This window comes from Bos javanicus, chromosome 19, assembly GCF_032452875.1.
Source record: "Bos javanicus breed banteng chromosome 19, ARS-OSU_banteng_1.0, whole genome shotgun sequence".
NCBI classification, from domain to species: domain Eukaryota; kingdom Metazoa; phylum Chordata; class Mammalia; order Artiodactyla; family Bovidae; genus Bos; species Bos javanicus.
The window spans coordinates 34838830-34863208 of NC_083886.1; the positions used below are offsets into that span (position 1 = coordinate 34838830).

Below are 24379 nucleotides of genomic sequence, written 5' to 3' on the forward strand. Positions count from 1 at the left end.
CCTGGTGTCATGTGCAGTGTGTGGAAGGTTGCAGTGAGCACTGCTTGCTGTTTTCTCACCAGTTTCTAACCCTTACCCCCGCCCTGTGAATTAGTAGATATTTATTCTATTGGGTTTAGACGCTTTTAGTTTGGCCCCTATACAATTCACAGGCACCCAAATAGGTGTTGGTACCTTTCAGTGAAATGAGGAAGAAATCCTGTTTTGGAAAGGGAGTGATGGTAACTTCAGTTATATGTTTACGTGTTTTCCCCTAAGCTTGTGAGTTTTTGAGGACAGAGACGACATCTTAAGTCATTTTTCTGTTACCTTCTTTGTCATGTTCGAGTGATGGACCCAATTAGGTTATCAGCACCTTTCATGTGTTCTCTGTTACCGTCTCTGGCACTAGTTGGCTCCTGGGTAGCCCTGAGCTAGTTGAGGAGACTTGTGTTTTTAAATGTGTTAGCATAGGAAGCCGCAGATGAAATGTGAAAGCCTTTACATGATACTCCGCTCATGCAGGCCTGGAGAGATTCTAACAAATACGCAGTTTTATTTCTGCATTGTCGCTGTGCTGTTAGGTCTAATTGTCTACCGCTTAGGTGTGAGTGCTTGCTATTCTATAGGCAGGTATGCTAGTAGTTACAGTCTTACTGTTACTTCAAAGTAATGTTGCTGGTTAAACGGTCCCCAGATTATGTGGTCACCCTCAGTACACCAGGGTCTGTGCTGCAGAGAAGACAGGAGCATGCCAAGCTGTTTTGAGGGCTCCTGTTACCACCTGTTTGCTCTCTTGGTTCTAGACCGTCTCCACTCCAGGGCTCCTTTTCTGACATCCTCTTGGCCCCAGATATGTCAGTGCTCAGACAGAGAGGGCCTCGGGCCTGGCACTCGTCGGGGGTGGGGGAGTTGGGGGTAGGGGTGGGACAGGGAGGGGAGTAGGAGTGTGTGGTGGTAACACATGACTGTTCCCAGCAGGAATGACTCCCGCTCACCAGGCAGCATAAGCTACCTGCCTTCATTCTTTACCAAGCTCGAGAGCACATCCCCCATGGTGAAGTCAAAGAAGCAAGAGATTTTTCGTAAGTTGAACTCCTCTGGTGGAGGTGACTCTGATATGGGTAAGTGGGATTTCTTTCATGAACTCCCATAAAATGTGCATAAATAATGATAGCTCCATGTTGCCTCTCACGTAACCCTTGAGTATGAGGCTCTGGCAGGCTGGTCCAACCACATGTGATATGAACTCCTCCACAGGCCTGCATTGGCTCTGCTTGGGGGCTTTCTGTGAGGGAGCCCCACCCAGCACGTGTGCAGCTACCCATTTTCTCTTCGAACAAGTGTGGGTCTCAGAAGTGTGTGTCTTACATGGGGCTGGATTGGCTCTCCAGTGTTTACCCCCTGGTCTACCCCTCATTTGGGTAGACCATCCAGCTGTCTGCAGACAAGGTCGTGCTCCTGTAGTTGTCTTTCCAATGTGGATGTGCGCAGGCAGCCAGCTCTAAGCATTCCTACCATCCCAGGTGCTGGTCACTAAAAACCTTTCATTCAGTTAGCCTTTCAGTCGGTTCTGAGTACTGTGGTAGGACCCATCCCAATTCATCATCTTAAGAGGGTCTGGGACCACACTGGGTGTTTCCATGACCTGTGTTCAGTTCCAGTGACTTAGTGTTGGTACCAATACCAGCCTCCTTCAACGAGCTGCCCACGGCCCATACCTCTCCCTGCTGTCCTGTGTCGATGTGTGTACTTGTTTGCGCCTTTCTCTGCTCTACCAGTCTTTGTGGATTAGCTTCAAAGCGCACCTCCCACAACTGAGGATGGTGCCGGCCTCAAGGCAGCGGCAGCAGATGGTCTGGGCACCACTGCCTGCTCTAGGCCCTGTTGTCAGCGTGAATGTGTATTATCTCCTGTCACCTTCACAACACTCTCCATGCCACATGTTGGCATCATCTCTTTGTAAATGAGGACACTGAGGCTTGGGTTTAGTGACTCTTGAGGTGATGGGGCTGTGGTTCAGACTCATGGATGCCAGCTCCAGAGTCCATGCCTCCAGTAGTTCTGCACGCAACACCCTCACCAGGGCTGCCCATAAATGCCCACAAGGACAGAATTCTGAACAGCTGGGCTGGAACCTTCCTTGCCTACTGTTTTCACACTCACGCCATCAACCAGGTTCACTCGTCCCCTTCTCTTTACATGTATCCAGCGATCCAAGGCTCTTCTACCATCAGTAAACCCTGCCAACTAGAAACTGCCAGGTGGAGTTATGTTTGGATCTGTGACATGGTGATTAACAAAGATTGAAAGTCCCAGAGGAGAAAGGATGAGCCCAGTGTCACATGTTGTTTGTGTAGTTATCCCAGCTCTTAATTACTAGATTCGAGAAGTCCAAGCCCTCGGCAACCGAGATGGCTTTGCTTCAGCTCAGGGTTCCCACTGAGGACATCAGTGCTTTTACTCTGCAGAAGCCTTAACGCTCTAAACTTAGCGACTCTTTTCTCCCTGCTGTTGTTAACACTAGTGAACAACTTACCCCTTCCAGAAATGCCCTGTTCCCTTGGTTTTCAATACTGCTGTTTCCAGTTTCTTCCTCTGCTTCTTTGGTTGATTTTTGTGTCTCCTCAGAAGCCCGGTCTTGCTCAGCAGGCCTCTGAGATGTTGGTTTGCCTCCAGCACTATAGAACTGCCTTTCCCCACCTCTGAGGAACGATCATGTCCTCTAGTAAGCCTGTCTTACACTCCTGTCGGTCCTGAGCAATGCGGGGATCTGGGAAGGCATTTCAGTCAGCTCCCAGATGATTTCTGCTCTGAGGGCCTCAGGAAGTACCTGCTAACCTGAACCCCACAGGGTGTATTTAAGTCCAGTATGTTATTGTTGGTTGAACAACATGAAATTGTCTTCACCTGACCATTTTTGACCAATAAGAACATGATTTTATTATTCAGCCAAATAATGGCTTGTATTTGTATGGCTTGTAATGGCTTGTATCATTTCACAAATAATGGTATGTATTTGTAAAATGAATAAGTCCTGTACTCCAGGTTTCTATGAGAACTACAAGGCCCTCCTTACCCCCTTGTGCTATTTCAGGTTCAGTCGGTTTACTGTTCCCTGATCCACAAGTCAGGCGCCTCCTCCCCACCCCCCTGTCTCCCTGTCCCAGGAGTCAGCATCCAGGCCCCCTCACCCCAATCTGCGTGGACAGGCCTTCTCCCTGGTGCAGGGCCGCTCTTCTCTGGGACACTTGTTTGTCTGGCTACTAACTTACTTCCTGGATTCTTTTTCTTTCAAGTTCTCAACCTTGAGTTGGAAGGCATGATAGAAACACGGTTTCTGTTCCCAAACTTCTTCCATTTTGGGCACAGTGCTTTACAAGTAGTTCCCAGGTTGTCCAAGCTGCTGTCATTCAAATTGAGCAAATGACAGACTGCACAGTTAGCAGAAATGAACAGAACCGACAGGCAGGATCTCTGCCTCACCCTGGCAGCTGCAGCAGAGACACATGGTCATGTTCGTTCCTTTCACGGGGGCATTCTCCCCAGGATCTAATCTCACACCTGGCTGTTGGCAGGGACTCTTCCCTGGAAGCTTGGGTTCCTGTCCTGAGGCCAGCTTTTTCCTATGTGTGTTTCTCTGGCTCTGCAAAAGGTCCTTTCCTTCCTGGGCTGTATTACTCCTGTTCTGATTTCCTTAAAAAAGTAATTATTTCTCTTTACCTTCACTTAATGGGTAGAAAATAAAGTTGATCATGGAAAATAAGGTTAATTTACCGTAGAATTTTTTTGGAGACTTTCTCTTTTTCCATGTACGTGATCATCACATCTCAGTTAATTAACTTGAATGTTTGTTTTAAATACAGCAGCTGCTCAGCCAGGAACTGAGATCTTTAATCTGCCGGCAGTCACCACCTCAGGTAAGATTCAGAAAACTCATACAGTAGCAGTCAGTCCAGCAAATAGGCATTGCGTAATGGCTGCATGCCAGGAACATCATTTAGTCGGGGTGGGGGGGCGGGACACGGAGGCAGTCACAGTAAAAAGTGAATTGAGGGTCAGTAAGTACTTGTTGTGGAGAAGGCGATGGCACCCCACTCCAGTACCCTTGCCTGGAAAATCCCACGGATGGAGGAGCCTGGTAGGCTGCAGTCCACGGGGTCGCTAAGAGTCAGACCCGACCGAGCGACTTCACTTTCACTTTTCACTTTCATGCATTGGAGAAGGAAATGGCAACCCACGCCAGTGTTCTTGCCTGGAGAATCCCAGGGACGGGGGAGCCTGGTGGGCTGCCATCTATGGGGTCGCACAGAGTCGGACACGACTGAAGTGACTTAGCAGCAGCAAGTACTTGTTGAAAACATAAATGAACAGAGAATCAAAACTATAGAGCTAAAATGTAGAGAAGAAAACCGTCAAGCAACTTTCACACCAACAGGTACCTGATTTAACACAGGAAAGCGCATGCTCTCAGGGGATTAGCCGCCTCTGTGGGGCTGTGCTGTCAACACTGCCGGGCCGTGTGTCCTGGGCGGTTCCTGCTCCCGTCCTCCCTCAGAGTCAGGCAGGTGCTGTGCCGTCTCCTGCAGGCTCCGTGAGCTCCAGAGGCCACTCCTTTGCTGACCCTGCCAGTAACCTCGGGCTGGAGGATATCATCCGGAAGGCGCTCATGGGGAGCTTTGACGACAAAGTGGAGGATCACGGGGTGGTCATACCCCAGCCGGTGGCAGTGGGGCCTGGGGGCGCCAGCACCTCAGTGGTGACCAGCGGCGAGACCCGGAGGGAGGAAGGGGACCCATCACCTCACTCAGGTAAGGGGCTCATTTTTGTGCTCTTCCCCATGTCTCCCAAGAAAAAGCCAGTCCATACCTCAGGTTCTGATGGGTCATGAAGAGATTTCATTTATATGCTCAGTCACCTCAGTGTTTTTTCAACCTCTTCAGACATGTTGTAAGTGACATAAAATTAAGGATGAAAATTTCTACCCAGAATGTCACCCTCCAGTGTATCAGTGTTTTTGTTTTCATCTAGTCCTTACCTGTGTGCATACATTGTAATTGTAATACTGATGCAATTGCATATTCTGCTTTTGAATCAAAGTGACTTGCTATTGTAATAAAAGTGACAGGCCCCATATAAAAGAATTTTAAGCTGCAGAAAAAAGTAAGGGGAAAAAAATCCTTTCGATCACATTGTATAGAAAGCTAATGTTAAAAAGGGTAGCTTATTGGAATGAGGTCATTACACATCCTGTTACAAGCACACAAAAAACGATGACTCTGCTTTATGTTAATATATAACCTTTTTTCTTAATCTGTTGAGAATCTCTCTTATGCCTTAAAAATAAACTGAAGGTCAGCAACATTTCAGGTTTGTTCTCCTGTTACGGTCACACTGTTATGGTCACACAAAAGATTTCACTAAGGATAAGAAAATGATTAAAGAGATGAGTGGTTTTGTTTTTCCCTATATATGTTAACATTAGGACAATATAAATTCATTTCCTGCTCAAAGATGAGGCACTTGTCTTCTAATTTCTGCTCTAACCTTCAAGTTTTATTGATTTAAATGTGTGTGTGTATGTGTGTGTGTGTTTTAAGTTATAATATTGGTGATTTACAGAGTTCTCCTTGTTGTGTAGTCTTTTTATCATGGCATTTCTTGGTGGTGAGGTTTCATACCCTGTTTTTTCAAAAAAGCTGTGTCCTGAGGTCCTTCCTGCTCGAGAAGGTCTTCTTGGCTGCCTTTGTTTAACGGTTTGGCAGGTATTACAATACTAGGTTGGTGCAAAAGTAATTAGTTTTTGTATGGCTGAAATTTGCTGTTCTATATTGGAGTACTTTCTTAAATGTGGTTACGTTGTACATCATTTTAATGCACACTTATGTTTTTTTGCTAATGACTTGTTACTTGCTGTTTATTTTAGACTATGGAAATGGTGTTAGACAAAAAGCAAATTCAAGCGATTTTCTTATTCGAGTTCAAAATGGGTCATAAAGCAGTGGAGACAACTCACAACAATGAATTTGGCCCAGGAACTGCTAATGAATATACAGTATAAGTGGTGGTTCAAGAAGTTTTGCAAAGGAGATGAGAGCCTTCAAGATAAAGAACATCGTGGCCAGCCAGCCCAAGTTGACAACAACCAAGTGAGAGCCATCATCAAAGCTAATCCTCTCACAAGCCCACAAGGAGTTGCCAAAGAACTCAGTGTTGACCATTCTACATCTATTTGAAGCAAATTAGAAAAGTGAAAATGCTGGATAAGTGGGTGCCATAGGAGCTGCAAAAAAATTGTTTTAAAGTGTTGTCTTCTCTTATACGATACAACAATGAACCATTTCTTGGATTGTGACATGAAAAGTGGGTTTTATATGACAGCCAGTAACAACCAGCTAAGTGGTTGGAAGCAGCAGCTCCAAAAGCACTTCCCAAAGCCAAACTTGCACCCAAAAAAAGGTCCTGGTCACTGATGGTCTGCTGTCCGTCTTATCCACTACAGCTTTGAGTTCCGGTGAAACCATTACATTTGAGAAGTACGCTCAGAAAATCGATGAGATGCACCGAAAACTGCAGCACCTGCAACTGGCAGTGGTAAACAGAGCCTGATTCTGCACGAAGCCTGACTGTTCAGCTTCTGAAGCGTTGGTTCTGTGACGTGCGAACTGGGCTATGAAGTTTTGTCTCATCTGCATATTTGCCCGACCTCTCGCCCACTGACTACCACTTCTTCAAGCATCCTGATAACTTTTTGCAGGGAAAAGGCTTCCACAACCAGCAAGATGCAGAAAATGCTTTCCAAGAGTTCATTGAATCACAAAGTACAGATTTTTACGCTACAGAAATAAACTTACTTCTCAATGGCAAAAATGTGTTGATTGTAAGGGTTCCTATTTTAATTAATAAAGATCTGTTTGAGCTTAGTTACAATGATTTAAAATTCACGGTCTGAAGCTGCAATTACGTTTGCACCAACCTACTATTAAGACACATACTTTTCTCAAAACCTCCTGTAAACATGGTTGTATTTCTTCTGGTGTTCATTGTTGTGTAAGAAGTAAGACTAGATTCCGCCACCACCTCCCCTTTTTTTTAGTGATGACATTTTATCTGCCCAAAGAATCCTTTTTTCCTCAACTTCAGTAAGTACCATCAGTGTGTTAGTGTTCTTCAGCCTGTGTCAATTCCCTGATCACCAGAGGGTATGTGTACCTTCCCAGTTTCTGTGTACAGGGGAAAAAATTCTATCACATGTTCCTTAGTTATTTTCTCCCATTTGAGAAAGTTGCCTTTTTGCTGGATAGTCTTTGTTACCTTCTCATTGTTTTAATCATCTTGATCCTTTTTCTGTTGCTTTCACTCTCAAATTTTTCCTTTGCACCAGTGTCTCCTTTTCCTTCATGGCTTGACTTCCTAATAAGCCTTTTCATAAGCCTCATTCATTTTGGTGATCTCTTCTTTGAGCTTCTTTTGTAAATGGCCATCATGTATTGTCAAGTTTTCCCCAGTGTTTGAAGTACACCCAACCCCCATTTTCTGTTGTGTTATATCGTCCTCTTTATCACCAAGGACTTGCATTTCTTCTCTCTCCAGACAGAGTGGTAGAAAATGCTTTTTCTCCCTTTTTTCTGTACCCCAAGGATTGGGGGCAGGGTGAAACCATTCTGCTGGGGCTGCTGACCTGGGCTCTGATCTCTTCTGAGATCCTTTTAATGTTCTGTGTGAGCGCCCAGTTGGGGCTTCCCAGGCCTGCAAACCAACTAAACAGCCTGGAGAAGCAGAAAGGGCTTCCTTGACTTGCCCAGCCCAGCTGATGTCCAACAGCTTGAAGGGGCTTCTCTTGTGCAGATTTTCTCCTTCCTCTCTTCACTCTTCTGTAGATTGATGAGGGCAGAGATAGTGAGGATTTAAGATTTTTGTCAAACAGTTTTCATTTTCTTAGCAGTTTTGTGCTCCAAGGCCAAGAAAGAAATGATGTTTCAGAAATGTTAGTTTCTTGGTTACCTGTTTCTGAGTTTATGGCATGAGGACGGACATTGCCCCTTTGAATTTAGTTGCTGCGAGTGAGTTCTGGCTGTTTCTCGTATGTTACCAGGGTCTGGATTCTTCATGCTCCCACCCTGCTTTCTCTTGCAGCAGATGGTCAGCAGCACTGGGGTGCACTTTCAGTTTGTGACTGTGACTACTATGTGTCATTAATGACAGTTTATTCCACTTTCAGGAGGAGTTTGTAAACCAAAGCTGCTCGGCAAGGCTAATAGCAGGAAATCGAAATCACCTGTCCCGGGGCAGGGCTACCTGGGAGCGGAGCGGCCCTCATCGGTCTCCTCTGTGCACTCAGAAGGGGACTACCACAGGCAGACGCCGGGCTGGGCCTGGGAGGACAGACCTTCCTCGACAGGTGAGGGGCTGCTGCCAGAGTGCAGGTCTGCATGCAGCTGACGTCAGGGCCTTGGTTAGTGATGCTCCTAAAATCAGATGCTCTGTTAGGAAAATGCTTTCCATTATGGTATGGTTAAAGGGTTCCACTGTTCTTAACAGAAACTGAATTTACACAATCTAAAAAATTTTAAGAATGCAAATTTGATTACCAGCAGAGAAGAAGAGCTGTGAGCACAGCTGCCCTCAGGCCCCTTGCACCTGTGGAGAGCCGGCAGCGGCACCTGACGCAGGTGCGTGGCTGGGGCCTGTGGCTTCAGCTCTCCCACACCTTCTGCACAGATGTCCTCGGAGAAAGTTCTTAGGAGCTAATGGGAACTGAAGCCAAACACGGAAGAAAGCTGGCACCCCTCTGTAGGCTGTCTTTACAGACAAAAAACTCTAGGATATTTTTAACGTTTGCCCTTTTATGACTACTTACAAGCTTTGTTTCTTTTTGGCTGCACTGGGTCCTGGTTGTGGTGCTTGGACTCCTCTCATTGCTGCAGTGCAGGGCTTCCTATTGCGGTATAGCAGCCTGTCTAGCTGTTGCCTGCTCTCAGCAGTTGGGCTGCACATACTTGGTTGACCTATGGCATCTTCGCTCCCTGACCAGGGATCAAACCTGAGTCCCCTGCATTGGAAGCAGGTTCTTAAACCACTGGTCCACCAGGCAAGTCCCCATTTTGTAACCTTTTAAAAATTACGAATAACCATGATAATAATGGTGGGCTTCCCCGGTAGCTCAGACTGTGAAGAACCCGCCTACAATGCAGGAAACTCAGGTTTTCCGATCTCTGGGTCGGGAATGTCCCTTGGAGAAGGGAATGGTTACCTACACCAGTATTCTTGCCTGGAGAATACCATGGACAGAGACTGGTGGGCTATAGTCCATGGGGTCACAAAGAGTCGGACATGACTGAGTAATGAACACTTCCACTGTAACGGTCATCTTGAAAATGAACAATTTTTTAAAGTAAAACTGGGATAGTTGCTGTGGATTTTAGAGTTTCATCTGTGCTTTTCAGAGGAATTAACTCCACAAATAGAGCAATGAAAAAATCTAGTTAAAGGAGGGCACAATTCAAATTTCTTATTGGTATTATAAAACCTAATTTAAGGTATACTTAATCACTTTATAGTTTTTCCCACCACATGCAGAGTGGGGGCTTACTGGTTTGAAAACTTCCTAGGCCAATGACTCTTTTTTTTTGTCTCTGATGCTGTGGTATGTGCTCTGGTTTTAGCATTTCTTAGATTGTAGGTGGCTTCCTGGAGACAATGACACGGTCTAGGCATTGGCAGGAGGTGTGGTGCTATTGTGAGGCTTGTGTGTGTGTCCCCCTCTGAAGCCTGTCCCTGGGTCTGTCTGCCCCTGACGAGCTGGGCCCTTGTCCCCAAACTTCCTGCTTCCTCCTGTGTTACCAGAGTCTTAGTTTGAGCCAAAAATCCAGGAGTTCCACTTGGATTCAGCAGCAGCCCAGCCTTGAGTACTCACTGGCTTTGTGGTCCTTCTGGATGGTTGGTTGCTTGGGAACGGCACAGCAGGGAGGTCTGTTCTGCCCTGACCCTGCGCCCCGCTCAGATGTGCTCACCTCTCTCCACAGGCTCGACACAGTTCCCCTACAACCCCCTGACCATGCGGATGCTCAGCAGCACGCCCCCCGCGCCCGTCGCCTGCACTCCCACCTCGGCCAACCCAGCTGCCCCACACCAGCCGAGCAGGATCTGGGAGCGGGAGCCAGCCCCGCTGCTGTCCGCACAGTACGAGACGCTGTCTGACAGCGACGACTGACCTGTGGGCAGGGGTCCCAGGGTGGGGGGGGCTCCAGTTTCTGGTGGCTTCCTTTCTAACTGCAGGCCTGATGCCTGCCCGCCTAGGATTTATGCCCAGAGACCTTTCTGGAGAGCCTGGACCATGGACGGTAAAGAGACAATGGAAATTCATTTTGGGGTCAAATGAGGTTTGGAGAACTCTGCCTTGATACAGGCAGTTCTGTGGATTATAGTAATAGTGGAGGGTCGACATGTAGAGTTTTTAAAAAGTGGATAATTCCTGTTCTTACATCTGTTTGTAAAGAAACCATGATGTCTCTAATCACTCTGTAAATAGAGGGCCTTTTCTGCAGTGTTCCCCGCGCTGTAGTATCTGGTGTACTTATGTTCGATCAGCACATCAACTTGGGGGTGATTTTTAAGAAATCTCTTGTCTACCTTTTTAACCCTTGCCTTCCAAACAACGTCATACAGCCCAGTTCCATGGTGTCGGCTGTCAGGGGCACTGTACTTTTATCCAATTTTGTCTCCTTCTAAGCTCAGATTCCCGGTGATGTTTAAAATCTTGTGGAGATGTTTAGATTTTTAACAGACGCTGCCATAAAATCTGTACATTAACGTATTAGGGTCTAAGGGAGAAACAATTCTGCCATATTGTAAATTTCCAGGGCAGGCTTTTTTTTTAAATTAGAAGCACCGAAAACAGTACTGCATGGGTATTGTTCTAGTTCAGTTTCTAACATTTTAAAGGCTTATTTGAGGTGTACGTACCTCCCTGTTACGCACACTGGTAATTAACCCACCTTGGGTATTTGCCTGCATTTGATGCAGCAAAGCTTTTGGTTTGGAAATAAATCTGACTGCCCTGTCCACCTGTCCATAGCTATAGTAGATGATTGTGACTGAAGGCTTTGGTGTCTCAGGTTAGCTGATGTGTCACTGGCCGAGCTGGAAGGTGACACCCGGTATGGAGCCTCTCGGCTGTGTGTCTCGGCTCTCCTGGGCTTAGGAGAAGCAGACGGCCCTTCCGCTGCATGCTGCCTCGTGCTTATACTTTCACTTCGATTCCTTGTGGGCAAGTGTTTGTCATCAAATGTTTTCATTTCACTGAATCTCAAGGAGCAAATAATTTAAAAGACTGGTACTGGAGGACCAGTCTTAATCTTCATTAGTAACTGCTTGTTGAATTAAATTCTTTTCATACACTCAAGCATAGCACTGGCGCATCCTTCTGCAGCGCATGGATGCTAATGGTTTGGGGAGGTGTTTAGAAAGGAAAGAGATCTCTCAAGATGATAAAACCTAGGACTTTACAGACTCCAAACTAGACCTGAGTTTTTCAACATTAGTCCTCAAGCCTCCTTTGTAGTGACTGAGACCCTCCCATCCCTTGGCATCTAGTCCCTGTTTAATAGGTGTGGACGCAGGTTCAGAATTTTGCCCATGTTTTAGAAAAGCAAGAAGGACAGGAATGCTAGCTAACACCTCTTGAGGCCTGTGGCTGCACCCACATGTAAGTGAGCTCAAAATAAGCTTCGGGTGGGGTGGTCAGGGCACCACTGCCTGGGCAGCTGGCCTCTGACTTCAGCCCAGTCGGTGGTTAGTCCTCCTTGCTCTGGGGCCTCAGTGCAGGGAACCGTACAGACAGGCTCTCTGCAAACTCGACCGTGTCACTGAGGGGGAGAAATTCCTCAGTAAAACATGCGAAGCAAAGAATACCTCCCTTTCAGCAACTCATGCAGCTGTGAAAAGGTAAACGCACATAGATGCTCAAGGTGAGTAGTTACAACCAGGCTGCACTGAAACTTGATTAAAGGAATTAACCTGGTGAGACAATGAGAAGATGCTTACATCAGCAAAATAGAAGATTATTCTAATAGATTCTGATTTGAGCCTAATTCCTGTATTTTTAATTCTAAAGAGTCAATGACTTTTTATGAGAAGCTCAAAAGACTTCAGTATTGAATACATACAATACTGTCGTGGCATCTCCTGGTTTATTAGGAATGGATCCTCCTCGCGTACACAGGAGCCAAAGGCACTAGTTCATCCTCCCCACCCCCACACCAGAGGGACTGCAGGACTGCCCCAAGGCAGGGACAACGCTCTCGACACACCACCCAGGTTAGGCCACACTGACCTTCTCCCAGGGCTGAAAGAGTCCAAAGACCCCCACGGGGAGACTGAGAAGCAAAATTCAGACTGAGAGCTAGGGCTGGGGTCCAGGCAGTGCTTCCTCTATGGCCCCATTACTGTCAGTACAATACCCCCAGGGTTCCCCTCTGAGTCAGGGGACTTGGCAGCCCTCAGACAGCTCTGCCCTGTGACTTGGTCCAGAGGGGTGCATGCTCAGAGGGGAGGGACCGTAGGAATTGTCATTCCTTTTCTTCTTTTTTTCACAGTGGTCTACAACCAGATACGTACAACAACACGCAGTCCACTTTTATGTATAATCTAAATAAAGGGCACGCTACTACTTCCAAGTGCCTGATTCCCACTTTAAAGCTTCATGTCTAATGCTTTGTAGCAACCAAGATACTACTCTTTTATGCATTAAATCCCACAGTGGTCATCATGAGATAGAGAATAAGAGAAAGCAACTCACCATCATGAGATTGGTAGCTCTGTTCTGCCAGGTCTTGATAAAATAAGACATAGCAGCAAATCAATGAACCAAAACCTTATAGTAGAGATGCCCCCATGCCAGACGAACACTGGCCCCTCTTATCCTGGCATGGTTCAGCACCTCCCCAACCATCCATTAAAACAGAGCACCGCCTGACAACGGTCCTTAGAAACAGTCAGGGGAGGGGGGGTGGGGAGTGTCCAAAACAAACAGCACAGCTTATCCTCCACCGAGGCTTAGTTGAGGGGACGTGCATGTCACAGAGAGAATTTAAGCCACTGATCGGGAGCCGCCAGGACTGGAACAGAGGTATCAGTAGTCATGACAAAGGTCTGCTTTTTCTTGCCAGCTCGGCCAGCTCTTCCCTGATGTGCTGCACAGAAGCCTCGTCTCTCTTCAGCTCCGCTTGCCTCAGTGCTTCCCTATAGGTCTCTTCTGCTTGTGCGTACAGTTCTGGAACAGCCCGAGAGAAGGGAGAAAATGCATGTTTCATCGTGATTCTGAAATGTTCTGAAGAGAAAGCACGTGCGATAGGACAGCTCTAGTTCACGGTGTGAGACCTGGTGTGAGACAAGCTATGACCATGGGACACCGGGACCTCAGGGAGCCCTTCCCTGATAGAGGTTCGGGTAAGGGACCTGTCCCTGCAGGTTTCTGAGCAGAGGGCAGAGCTTCGTGAGGACACATCGAGCTGTCCACATGCCAACGAGGAGCCTGCAGAGCACTCCAGAAACAAGGGACCATGGCCTCACTGCCCACCCTCAGCCCACCACCCAAGTTCCTGACCCACTGATGGGCACCCCGCACCTCTGTGCGTCAGGACTGCAGCCAGATTGCTGAGCAGCACATGCAGTTCAGGGTGTTCCACCTGCCTCGCCAGGTCTGATGCCCTCTGTGCGTGAACACAGGCCTCGTCAGTGCGGCCCTGTGTGTCCAGGGTAGTGGCCAGGTCATTCAGCAGCACGATGGTCTACACGGGAGAAAACAGCTGCTGCTTGCAAATGAAGATTCGCTGGAGAAGACAACAGCTACCCATGCCAGTATTCTTGGGCTTCCCTGGTGGCTCAGCTGGTAAAGAATCCACCTGCAGTGCAGGAGACCTGGGGTTCAATCCCTGGGTGGGAAGATCCCCTGGAGAAGGGAATGGCATCCCACTCTAGTATTCTGGCCTGAAGAATTCCATAGACTTGTCTATGGGGTTTGCAAAGAGTCAGACGTGACTGAGCAACTCTTCACTTTCCATAGCCCTAGTGTCTGGTGTTCTGTGGATGCCCTGAAGGGCTGTCTTTTCTAGCGGCGCCCCTTGGGGGCAGGTGTCTGCCTCTGTAAGTCAGGTGCATTTATCATTCACACTGCACAGCAGCAATCTGACTCTCTGGAAAATGATACAAACCTGGAAACTAGGTAGCAGGATGAATATTACTTATTAATTTGTCAAAAAAGCAGCAGCAAATAAACATAGCAAAAAGTAGTGACAGGATGTGACCCGTCCTATGGCAAACCAGTGCGCACGGAGACCTCTGGGCAGATCCAGTACCTCCCTGGCAGCCTCAAACCCTTCCTAAAACGGAGGGTGGGGGGAGTGGATGCAACAGGGCCTTCTGCTGAGGGTCTGTCCACATTTCCTATTCTGGATTCTGAAATCTTCGTCTTAGACGCCTGCTGTTTTTAGACGCCCCGCCTTACCTGTGGGTGTCTTTCTCCAAGTATTTCCTCAGAAATCCGCAGAGCTTTTTCATACATCCTCTGTGCCTGAGATGGCTGCTGGGAGAAGAGCAGGTAGCGCGCGTAGGTGTCCAGACACATGCCCAGAAGGAGCTGTGTGTTGGCCTTGTCATCGGCTGAGAAGGAAACGCGAGCAGTGCTGGGTGCAACGAGCAACAACCAGAAGGCAGGGCAAGTGCTCTGAACACAGTCACTAAACCAGTCCTCCTGACCTATCCTTTTACACAAGGTGATTAACATCTACACTGGCTCTTGGACCCAAGTTTGTGTGGGGAAGGGGGATTTGCCAAACCAACAAGTAGGTGTATCCAAGAATTCAACTCCCCTGACACCACCTACCCAGAGTCCCCAGGTAAGCCCCCACCCCACTCCAGACACCGGTCCAGGGTGTCACCTGGAGATGAGAGGTTCCCAGGACTCCTCCCCTCAGGTTCAATCAGTCTGCTAGGGTGGCTCACAGATCACCTGTTTTTATAAGGATACAACTCAGGAACAGGTGAGGTGTGGGGGAGGGGCTTCCTGCCCTCTCCAGGTGCCACTGTCCCTGTGCCCTCCACAAGAGCCCCAGGCCCCATCCCCTGGGGTGTTGATGGTGGCGCCTTTATTAAAGCGCTGGCAGCTGAGTCACCTTCCATCCCAGTCAGGGGTAAGACTGAAGGCTCCAACCCTCCAACCACATGGTTGGCTCCACTGGCAACCAGCCCCTGTGCTTTAACAATAAGCTAAATCATACTCCACACTCGGGAAAATGTAAAGGATATGGGGAGTTCTGAGGCAGGAACTATGATGAACAAAGACCAATAATGTATGAGACATTTTCATCATCTGAATGACCAAATAGATATTTCATGTAAGTCACAATTATTGTAACATAAGTAATGAACTTTTCCATACCTTTTAAGATTGAGTATTATTTTTAGTTTGAAACTAGTATTATCTAGCATGAACCAGGTGAAGATAAACTCCTAGAACAACAACAAAAAGCCTAGGGCCAATAAAATTTTCTGGTATGAAAACAGCACACAAAGGAACCAGAGAACACTCAGAATCCTGGGATGGAGCATCATAACCCAATTTAAAGAACAGCTAATCTGTTTTTTGAAGAACAGTAATAAAGGCTGCAATGTATGGCAGCTTCCAACGTACCGTATCTGGAAAAAGAGCCAGACAGCAGGGCTGGGTACCAGCAGCTAACAGCAGTCGGCCAAGTAAAGGCCTTGGAGCCACGACACAAACAGCACGCAAGTGGTGGTGAGCCAGCGGAAAGGACACTGTGCAGACAGCTTTGGCGGAGGGGAATGTTCACATGAAGGACTCAGAGGTTCCCTCAGATAACCTCACAGAGCACGATTACTGGATGCCCACGTGAAGGGGTGCAGACGGGTCTGTTTACCAACAAAGGGATCACCACACTGAATACAACTCCTTCCCTATCTTCCAAGTTTAAATGGTGCATAGACTTTAAAGATGACGATGTTGCCAAATAACCCTATGATCAGTTACTGAGGGGATAGTTTAAATAAAACAATACAAATAATCTATAAAAATAATCTCAGAAGGTAAAAGTGAAAATAAAACTTTGCTTCTAGTAAAAACCCAAAGTTCTTCTAATTATATAAAAGGCAAATGATAAAAACCAAACCAAGTTTTAAATAGATCACCTTACAAATTTTAAATTATTTTTAAACAAAAAGCACATAAAAATTCATGGATAAATATAACTAATATAAAAAAGCAAAACATAAGATGGCACCAAATAAATATCACTTAAGATACCATTTTTCTGTATTAAAAGGAAATGCTGAAGCAATAAAAATAGATCTCACTAGGAACACTCTTTAAATGCTGAGCAAAAAGCTTGTAAAATTAGCAGTTTAAGATCCACACTATTGGGGGATAACAGCGTGGAGAAAGGCCCAGGCAGAGCAGCTCTGTGCCCCCCAGGTACTGACACAGGTCCCAGGAGGCTGAAGAGTCACAACACCTGCAGACACTAAGATCTGCACTCCTGGAGAACAAGACAAAGATGTTTACCACATATCGAAACCATCACAAAATAACGTCTACGTTATTCCAGTTCTGAAAACTGTTTCAAGAATGACTGCTGACTCATTACTGAAACATGTGCTACTTCTCTCTAAATATTTCTACATTAAAAAAAGTATACTCTGTATACTTTAAAATTAGAATATATGTTCAATACTGTAACTCAAAAATATAAGAATGAGGTGACAAGTAATTCTAGTGGAAAATTATTACCCCTGATACCAGTAACGGTAATTAAACTAGAATGGCAGAAAAGATAAAGCTTTTTAGAAGGAATTAACTGATGAGGTAAATTTTAGCTGTTAATATTTCATTATTAAAATACATTTTAAATTCACAGTACATTCTAATCATAGTAACATAAAATTTTTAACATATATCTCTAAATATAGGACAAAGGGAGAAATAAAGACTCCATAGTGAGACCATCAGCACACTGCTAAGTTCATACCTCAGTAAAGTACCAGAGTTCCTTTTTCTAATAACAATTAAAACATGCTGCTTTGAAATACCAATATAAACAAACACCACTAGAAGTCACACACCAAAGAAACCTACTGACAGCAGAGAAACCGCCACCCCCAAAGGCTATTCAGATCTGAGGGGAGGGAAGTGTATTTATCTCTTCAGACTTTAATTATAAGTAATTCTTTATCACAAATCATTCCTAGGAGAAAAAGATGAGGCAACCTAAAATCAGTCTATGAAAAAGATTCACCACAGAAATCTTTAGTCAAAATACAAGCAACCTGAATTTTCAAATGCACTAAGGATAAATGCACCAAGCAGCTTTTATTCCAGGAATGCTGAGAATGACTCGGTGTACTCTATCTGCACCAAATCAGGCTTGCATAAATGCAGAGTCTCCATCAGTGATTTGGGAGAACTCAAGCACAGGTACCCAGCAATAATAATCTGGGAGAGGCTACAGGGTCTTTGAAGCTAAAGGCATTTGCTGCTCATGCTCCAGGAACGTCCTTGACATGCCAGGCTGCATCTCATCACCTGACTAATGACCCTGGTACTTTCCGAGACCACTAATGGTGGCAGTGGAAGGAGTTTTGGTTCCAGTAACATGACAGATAATCTGAAAACCCTTCTGCTTCAAATATTAGATAAATCATAACACATACCTTTTTACTTGCACAGCTGACCTCCTGAGAGAAGGAAATCCTGAGGGCCAGCAATTACAAAGGAGCTAAAACCCAAAGGGGAGAACACGAAACAGGGCCCAGTTCTGGCTGGTTGTGTGGTGGCCTGGGTGTCTCTGAATCCAGAATTGGGTTCTTCATCTCACACAGGACACAGAAGTAGATCTGAACTCCCTATAAAGCTAGGATGACCCCAGAGGCTACAGGGGGACAGGGACCACATGGAAACCCATCACAGACACCCCCCACCCCACCATGCTTGATTTGATGTCTAAATCCAAGTCATCCCTTCCCCAGGCTCGGACCTGAGAGTCTGGAAGAACAAAGCCAGGCCAGAGACTCATTTCTCAAAGCCGCTGAAGAGTCTGTAACCCGAGTACGTAAACATGGAGACAGCTCAGGTGGGAATCAAGAGGATGGTAAGAGGAGGCCTCCCCTGAAGATAACTGAGTGACCCCGGCTGGAACTCTTCCTCAGAGGTCAGGGGCTCCACCTACGAGCCCTGCGCCGGCCCCTCTGGCCCTCATCCCTCAGCTTACATCCCCATTCTTCAGCCATCTTCAGATATGCAACGACTTCAGTGGATGTTTGCTGTTTTTCCTCCACTAGAAACTGACCAGGTGTTACTTACAGCTATATCTAACGTGCATCCCAGTGTTTCCTGACTGGTTGAATGAACGAAAGAGAAAAAAGAAGGTATGAACTATACACGGGAGGTATGATGACACCAAACATTAATTTTACCTACAGAAGTCACAGGAGCAGGACGTGAATCTCTGGAAGCTCAACATAGAGGTGTCATTACACACCAGCGAGAAAGGGACTCACTAATAAAGCAGCCCTAAGTTAAAACCCAGTCTGGGGGAGGAAAACATAACAGCATTGTCTTACACCACAGTAAAAACAAATTCCAGGTAATGAAAGACTCAGTGGAAAAGAACCAAGTACTTATTTACTTGTGGATTATTATTAGCATGTTAACTGGTTTCCTCTGGATTATTGTTGATTCCTGGTTGATGGAGTATCAAAGAATTATTATGAAGCTCCATTAGGAAAAGATAAAAAGAAAAATGGCAAAATTTACCTCTGAGGTCCGTACACACGACCCCATCATGACACATTCTCTAATTTTTCAGTCATTTTGCAGGTATCTGGACACCTAACCACTGTCAAAGCGATGTGTGGAGATCATGGTTTCCAAACAGTGTCACTTTTGGCTATTGATATTTTGACAGATAATTTCTGTGAATTACAGTGTTTAACTTAAATTTAGTCAGATACCCATTAGATGTCCACCTCCCCTCCGACCCCAGCTATAACAACCAAACTATCACCCTAAGGTGCCGGGTAGAAGCCAAGTCTTTACAAGAGACTATTTTTCTGACCTTAGAAAGTGGAGGCTTTTATTAAACAAGACTCGGAAAGCACAAACCATAAAGGAAAATACCAAAAGATTCTCTAATCTGTCAAATGCCCTAAAGTGAAAAGACAAGACCACAAAGAGAGAATGTAACCAACAAAATAGATGCTCGGGGAAAAAAAAAAAAAGATGCTTAAATATATTAAGAATTATTTACAAATCATTGAGGAAGAAAAGAAAAACACCCTTCAAAAAATAAGGGAAAAATTTTAAAATGAAATATAGCACAATAAGAACGCCAACACATCGCCGACGAAAATATAAAGCGGTAAAAGCACACTGCTAAGTGTTCGGTAATGTCTAGTGTGGCAGGCCAGCAGTCCCACTCCTCGGTACGCCCCTGGGGAACAGCCTGGCGTGTCCACAGAGACGCAGGTCCCAGCATTACTCCCACAGCAAGAGAGGCAGGACCTCCATGTCCACCGACGGGCGAAGTGAGCACATGTCCACAGCGGAGGATCAGGGCCTCCACTAGCCTGCATCTCTCCTCTGGAGGATGGAAAAAAGGCGAACCCCCCGCCGCCCTGACCCAGGAACAATCGCGGGAAGTCACCTCTTCTGAACAGACATGCAGCCTGACAAGCAAATAGGGCCTTTGTGCGAAAAATATTTTAAGTATCAACGTGGATAAAAGCTCAGCAATATGATGAGTGAAGAAATAAACTGCAGAAACAATGGTACAGTAAGACACTGTTCATATAAAGTTTAAAAACATTTTAGTCCCATAGTTTACTGATGTATACAAGTATAAACAGGCAGAAGACTCATAAACACCAAAACCAAATCCAGGATTACAGTTACATCAAGCAGAAGTACCAAGGGTTTTAAACTTCCCCAGACCAGGTAAAATACTGGGTTGGCCGAAAGGTTTGTTCAGGCTTTTCTGTAAGATGGGATGAAAAACCCGAACGAATAATACCTAAGACTTGCCAAAGCTAAGGGTTTGAAAGCATACAGGTATCTATTAAAGTTTCCACTATTTTTGTGTAAAATCTTTAAGAAGAAAGATATAGTACTGACTTTTCTGGATAAGTCAGTAATACAGAATACACAGTGGAAAAGAGGAGACAATATATTTATATACTATAGAACAAGAAAAGAGGGAGGCCAGGACTATCCTGGTGGTCCAGAGGATAGGAATCCACCTGCTGATGCAGGGGACCCGAGTTCCATCCCTGGTCTGGGAACTAAGATCCCACATGCCTCAGGCCAACTTGGAGCCCATGTACAAGAGAAGCCTGAGCACCACAACTACTGAGTAGCCCCTGCCCACAGCAACGAGCTAGAGCCCACACGCAGCAATGAGACCCAGCACGTCCCAAAAAAACCCAGAAAGGTTCACCAAAGACCAGGCAGAATTCAGAGAGACCAACCCCTAACCTTATTATGCTAAAGAGCTTCCAATGCCTACAAAGTAACCAGGCAGGAGAAAACAGGTTATTTACAAAAGAAGGTGAACAAGTTGGCTTCCACATTCTCTGCAGAAAAATCCCACCAGGTGCAAAATTCCAGATCGCAGAGAACTAGGGGAAAGTAGCAGATTTATTACCCTGTAGTCATCTCATCTTACACAGGAAACTGAAAATAAAAAATTTTTTTCTGAGTCAAATACATCTTGAAGAAATTTTAGGTTGCTCTTAACAGAACTGAGAACCGTATTATGTGCCTTCCTTCCAAAATATAAAAGGACATTTAGTGAGGAAAACAACCCTTTAAGAGGGACTTGAAAACACAAGAAATAACAAAAAATGGAAAGCTTTTAGTGCAAAAATTTAGACCAAATACCACTTTCAATTCTAGATTTAAGTAGGTTTTATTATCACAAGGCAACAATACTCAGCTTAAAAAAAATAAAAGATCCAAACACAGCCTTCTACAAAAGACATACTGAGGGAAGCCCTGGTGGTTAAGAATTGGGCTGCAGATTCAGAGAACACAGGTTCGATCCCTGGTCCAGAAAGATCCCACGTGCCACAGGCAACTAAGTCCATGGGTCACAACCACTGAGCACTCGCTCTAAAGCCCACGAGTTGCAACTACTGACCCCTCGCACCTGGAGCCAGTGCTCCACAAGAGAAGCCACCACAGTGAGAAGTCCACGTACCCAAAGAGAGCCTCCCAACTAGAGAGATGCCCTTGCAGCAAGGAAGACACAGCACAGCCAAAAAAACCCCAAAACATACTGAAAACAAAATAACTCAAATTTTAAGAGTAAGATACAGTCAACAATGTGAAACTAAAATTTGTGACAAATACCTTAAGTAGGACAAAAAAGAATCACTCTTCTGATGAAAGGATAATTCATAATGAAGCTGTGTGTGTGTGTGTGTGTGTGTGTGTATAAAATCTGGGACTCTAAACAGCATAGATATATAAAGAAAAAAATCACAAAAACATAAATATTGTCTACAACTACACAATGTCAGCAAGGGTACAGAAGCCTGAACAACTCTATAAACCAACTAAAGCCGACACACATCTACAGAGTACGCCTCCTCTCAGATGCACACGCAACACCCCCAGATAAACCATGTTGCTGTTGTTTAGCTGCTCAGTCATGTCCGACTCTTTGCAACCCCATGGACTCTTCTGTCCATGGGATTCTCCAGGCAAGAATACTGGAGTGGATTGCCGTTCCCTTCTCCAAGGGATCTTCCCAACCCAGGAATCTACAAACTCTTGTCTTCCGTGTCTCCTGCATTAGCAGGATTCTTTACCACTGAGCCACCAGGGAAGCCTGGATAAACCATGTACCAGGCCATGAAACAAATCTTGATAAAATGTAAAAGGACTGAAATCATACAAAGCATGTTTTCTGATCATAATGGAACAAACCTAAAAATCAACAGAAGGAAATTTTGGAAATTCACAAATACATGTAGATTAATCAACACTCTCCAAAATATCCAAGAGATCTCAAAAGAAATCACAAGAAAAGTTAGAAAATATTTTGAGATACATGAAAATAAAAACACAACACACCAAAATTCATGGGATGTAGCTAATATAATAGAGGAACATTTTTAGTTGTAAATGGCTACATTAAAAAAGAAAGAAAGGTCTTGGGAAGCAGACTCAAGTGTGTGTGTGTGTGTGTGTGTGTGTGTGTGTGTGTGAGTGATTGATTAGGATTGATGTACAGGAGAAACCACATTACAGAGCAGTTATCCTGCAATTAAAAAAAAATCTTAAATCAACAACCTCATCCTCTACCTAAGAAACTAGAAAAAGAGCAAAATAAACCCATGGCAAGCAGAAGAGATATAAAAGATTAGAATGGAAACAAATGAGGTAGAAAACAAACGAACAAAATTAGAAAATGAAACCAAAAGTTGGCTCTTTGACAAGGTCAAGAAAACTGACAAAAACCAAAAAGAAACAAGTATAGTCAGGAAAGTCTTTCCTAACTCATAGGGGTAATCGTAACAAGAAGAGCTAAACTTAATTGACAGGTTAACAAACTCTCTGATAGTCCCTGATGAGCCCGGCCACAATGCTAGAGCATCTCACCCCCACAACAACTCCACGAGGAAGGCTCTCCAGTCATTTCCATGGATGAGGTCCCACTGCTGTTCTAAGTGGAGAAGCCAGAATTCCAACCTGGCTCAATTCAAAGAATTCATGAAACCAAATATGCCACCAGAAATACTCCAACTTTCCAAAAATGTTTTACTTAAAATATGAAAATCTGGGGAAGAAATATGATCTTGAATACATAACAGAATATTGTTAAGCTATGCTTTATAAATATAATTCCTAAGAAAATTTCTTCCAGGAAAATACAGAAAAAAAAAATTATAAAATTCTTTCATCCATGCGTTCACTTACTGTCCCAGGTACTGAAAGCAACTCAAGAGAACAGAACCACCTTAAATGCATAAGGAACCAAGGAAGGAAGAAAAAAGGGTGCCAGAAAATAACTAAAGGAGATCTGACCCACACGGTTTCACAGATCCTACGATTTCCAAGGACTAGGTCACTCCGAGTAATGCCTCACACCTACTCCAGGAAACACAGAGAACATGCCAACTCATTTTATTACATTAATACAATCCTGTGATGACAAGCTCGGGAAATCAACTACGGATTTCACATGAGAAAATAAATGCAAATGTCTAAATAAAATATCAGCATTAAATATTATCCAGCAGTACTAGCAAGCTTGATACAGTACATCTACTCATGCAGTTTGACACCAAATTAGATTTAAGACAAAGTTGTCCAGCACGGCTGTTACTTAACATTCTGAGACTATGGCCAATGAACTAAATTTAACAAGGGGGGGGGGGTAAGGGACACAGGAGTAGAACTATGACTTCCCAAATAGTTCATTCTGCATCTGGAAATAGTGTGAATATCAACTGAAACCAAACAGTTTAGTAAGGTGTCCACTGAGAATCAGATGTGACAGAACAGCATCACATCTGTGAAGAAATCAGCCCGCAGCCCTGAGTGGGAGGACGTGCCAAGACTGACGTCTGCCAGCAGGGATGCCATTCATTCATGTCAGGAGCCACTCTCTCATGTGATTCAAGAAGAGGGATTCTGAACCCTGTCAGGAATGGATCCTGACCAGTTTTAACCAGTCATGGTAATCCCCTTTGGTTTGCCAAGTACTGGGTTAGAAATGCCACATGACCCACCCCAGCCAAAAGGAGTAACGGTAAATCCCCGGGGTGGGGAAAAGATTCCAGCGGAGACAACCTGGCCTCTAAGAGAAACATCCGAGGAGTCTCCCTTTTCCTCTGGACGCTGCTGTTTCTGGGCGAGGTTCCTGGGACCTGACAGTCACTTTTCACCCACAGGGAAGCGCAAGGAGAAAGCCAGTGCACTGAGAATGTCAGCGAGGGCCGGTGGGAAGAGCGCCCTTGGCTGAACTGCCAGACACATAATCGTGTCCTCATTATTTAACTCAATTTAGTTGAATTTTTTTTTCTGTTAGTAGTCAAATGCTAACTTATTCAGATGGCAATCTCCCCAAACTAGTATCTTAAAATTCAGTCTCAAAGCACTTTGGGAACCTGACAAAATGATCTAAAATTCATGTGAAAATTAAGGGAAAAGCCAAATGGGAGCCCTTCCCCCGTGGTTCAGTGGTTGAGAGTCCGTCTGCCAATGTGGGTGACATGGGTTCGATCCCTGGTCCGGGGGCTCCCGCATGCTGTAAAACAACTAAGCTCATTCGCCGCAACTACTAAGCCTGTGCTCCGGTGCCCAGGAGCTGCAGCTATTGGGCCC

The 24379-nt window shown here is 45.2% G+C and overlaps 2 protein-coding genes across 37 annotated transcripts in view; one reads left to right on the forward strand and one right to left on the reverse strand.

Moving 5' to 3' along the window:
• Nucleotides 1-11383, forward strand: part of NCOR1 (nuclear receptor corepressor 1) — a 115654-nt gene extending 104271 nt beyond the window's left edge. For 23 of the 29 annotated variants that reach the window (XM_061389732.1, XM_061389739.1, XM_061389731.1 and 20 more), the window contains 5 exons: nucleotides 961-1103; nucleotides 3846-3899; nucleotides 4569-4790; nucleotides 8201-8380; nucleotides 10005-11383. In XM_061389732.1, the coding sequence (XP_061245716.1) occupies nucleotides 961-1103; nucleotides 3846-3899; nucleotides 4569-4790; nucleotides 8201-8380; nucleotides 10005-10192 (787 nt within the window). In that variant the 3' untranslated portion in view covers nucleotides 10193-11383. The other 6 variants (XM_061389743.1, XM_061389752.1, XM_061389754.1 and 3 more) reach the window with 4 other exon arrangements.
• A 770-nt stretch (nucleotides 11384-12153) lies between these two features.
• Nucleotides 12154-24379, reverse strand: part of TTC19 (tetratricopeptide repeat domain 19) — a 29810-nt gene continuing 17584 nt past the window's right edge. For 7 of the 8 annotated variants that reach the window (XM_061389777.1, XM_061389775.1, XM_061389774.1 and 4 more), the window contains 3 exons: nucleotides 14486-14640; nucleotides 13607-13769; nucleotides 12154-13252 (listed from right to left, as the gene is read on the reverse strand). In XM_061389777.1, coding sequence (XP_061245761.1) covers nucleotides 13119-13252; nucleotides 13607-13769; nucleotides 14486-14640 — 452 coding nt within the window. In that variant the 3' untranslated portion in view covers nucleotides 12154-13118. The remainder of the gene's footprint in view (nucleotides 13253-13606; nucleotides 13770-14485; nucleotides 14641-24379) is intronic. The other variant, XM_061389776.1, reaches the window with a different exon arrangement.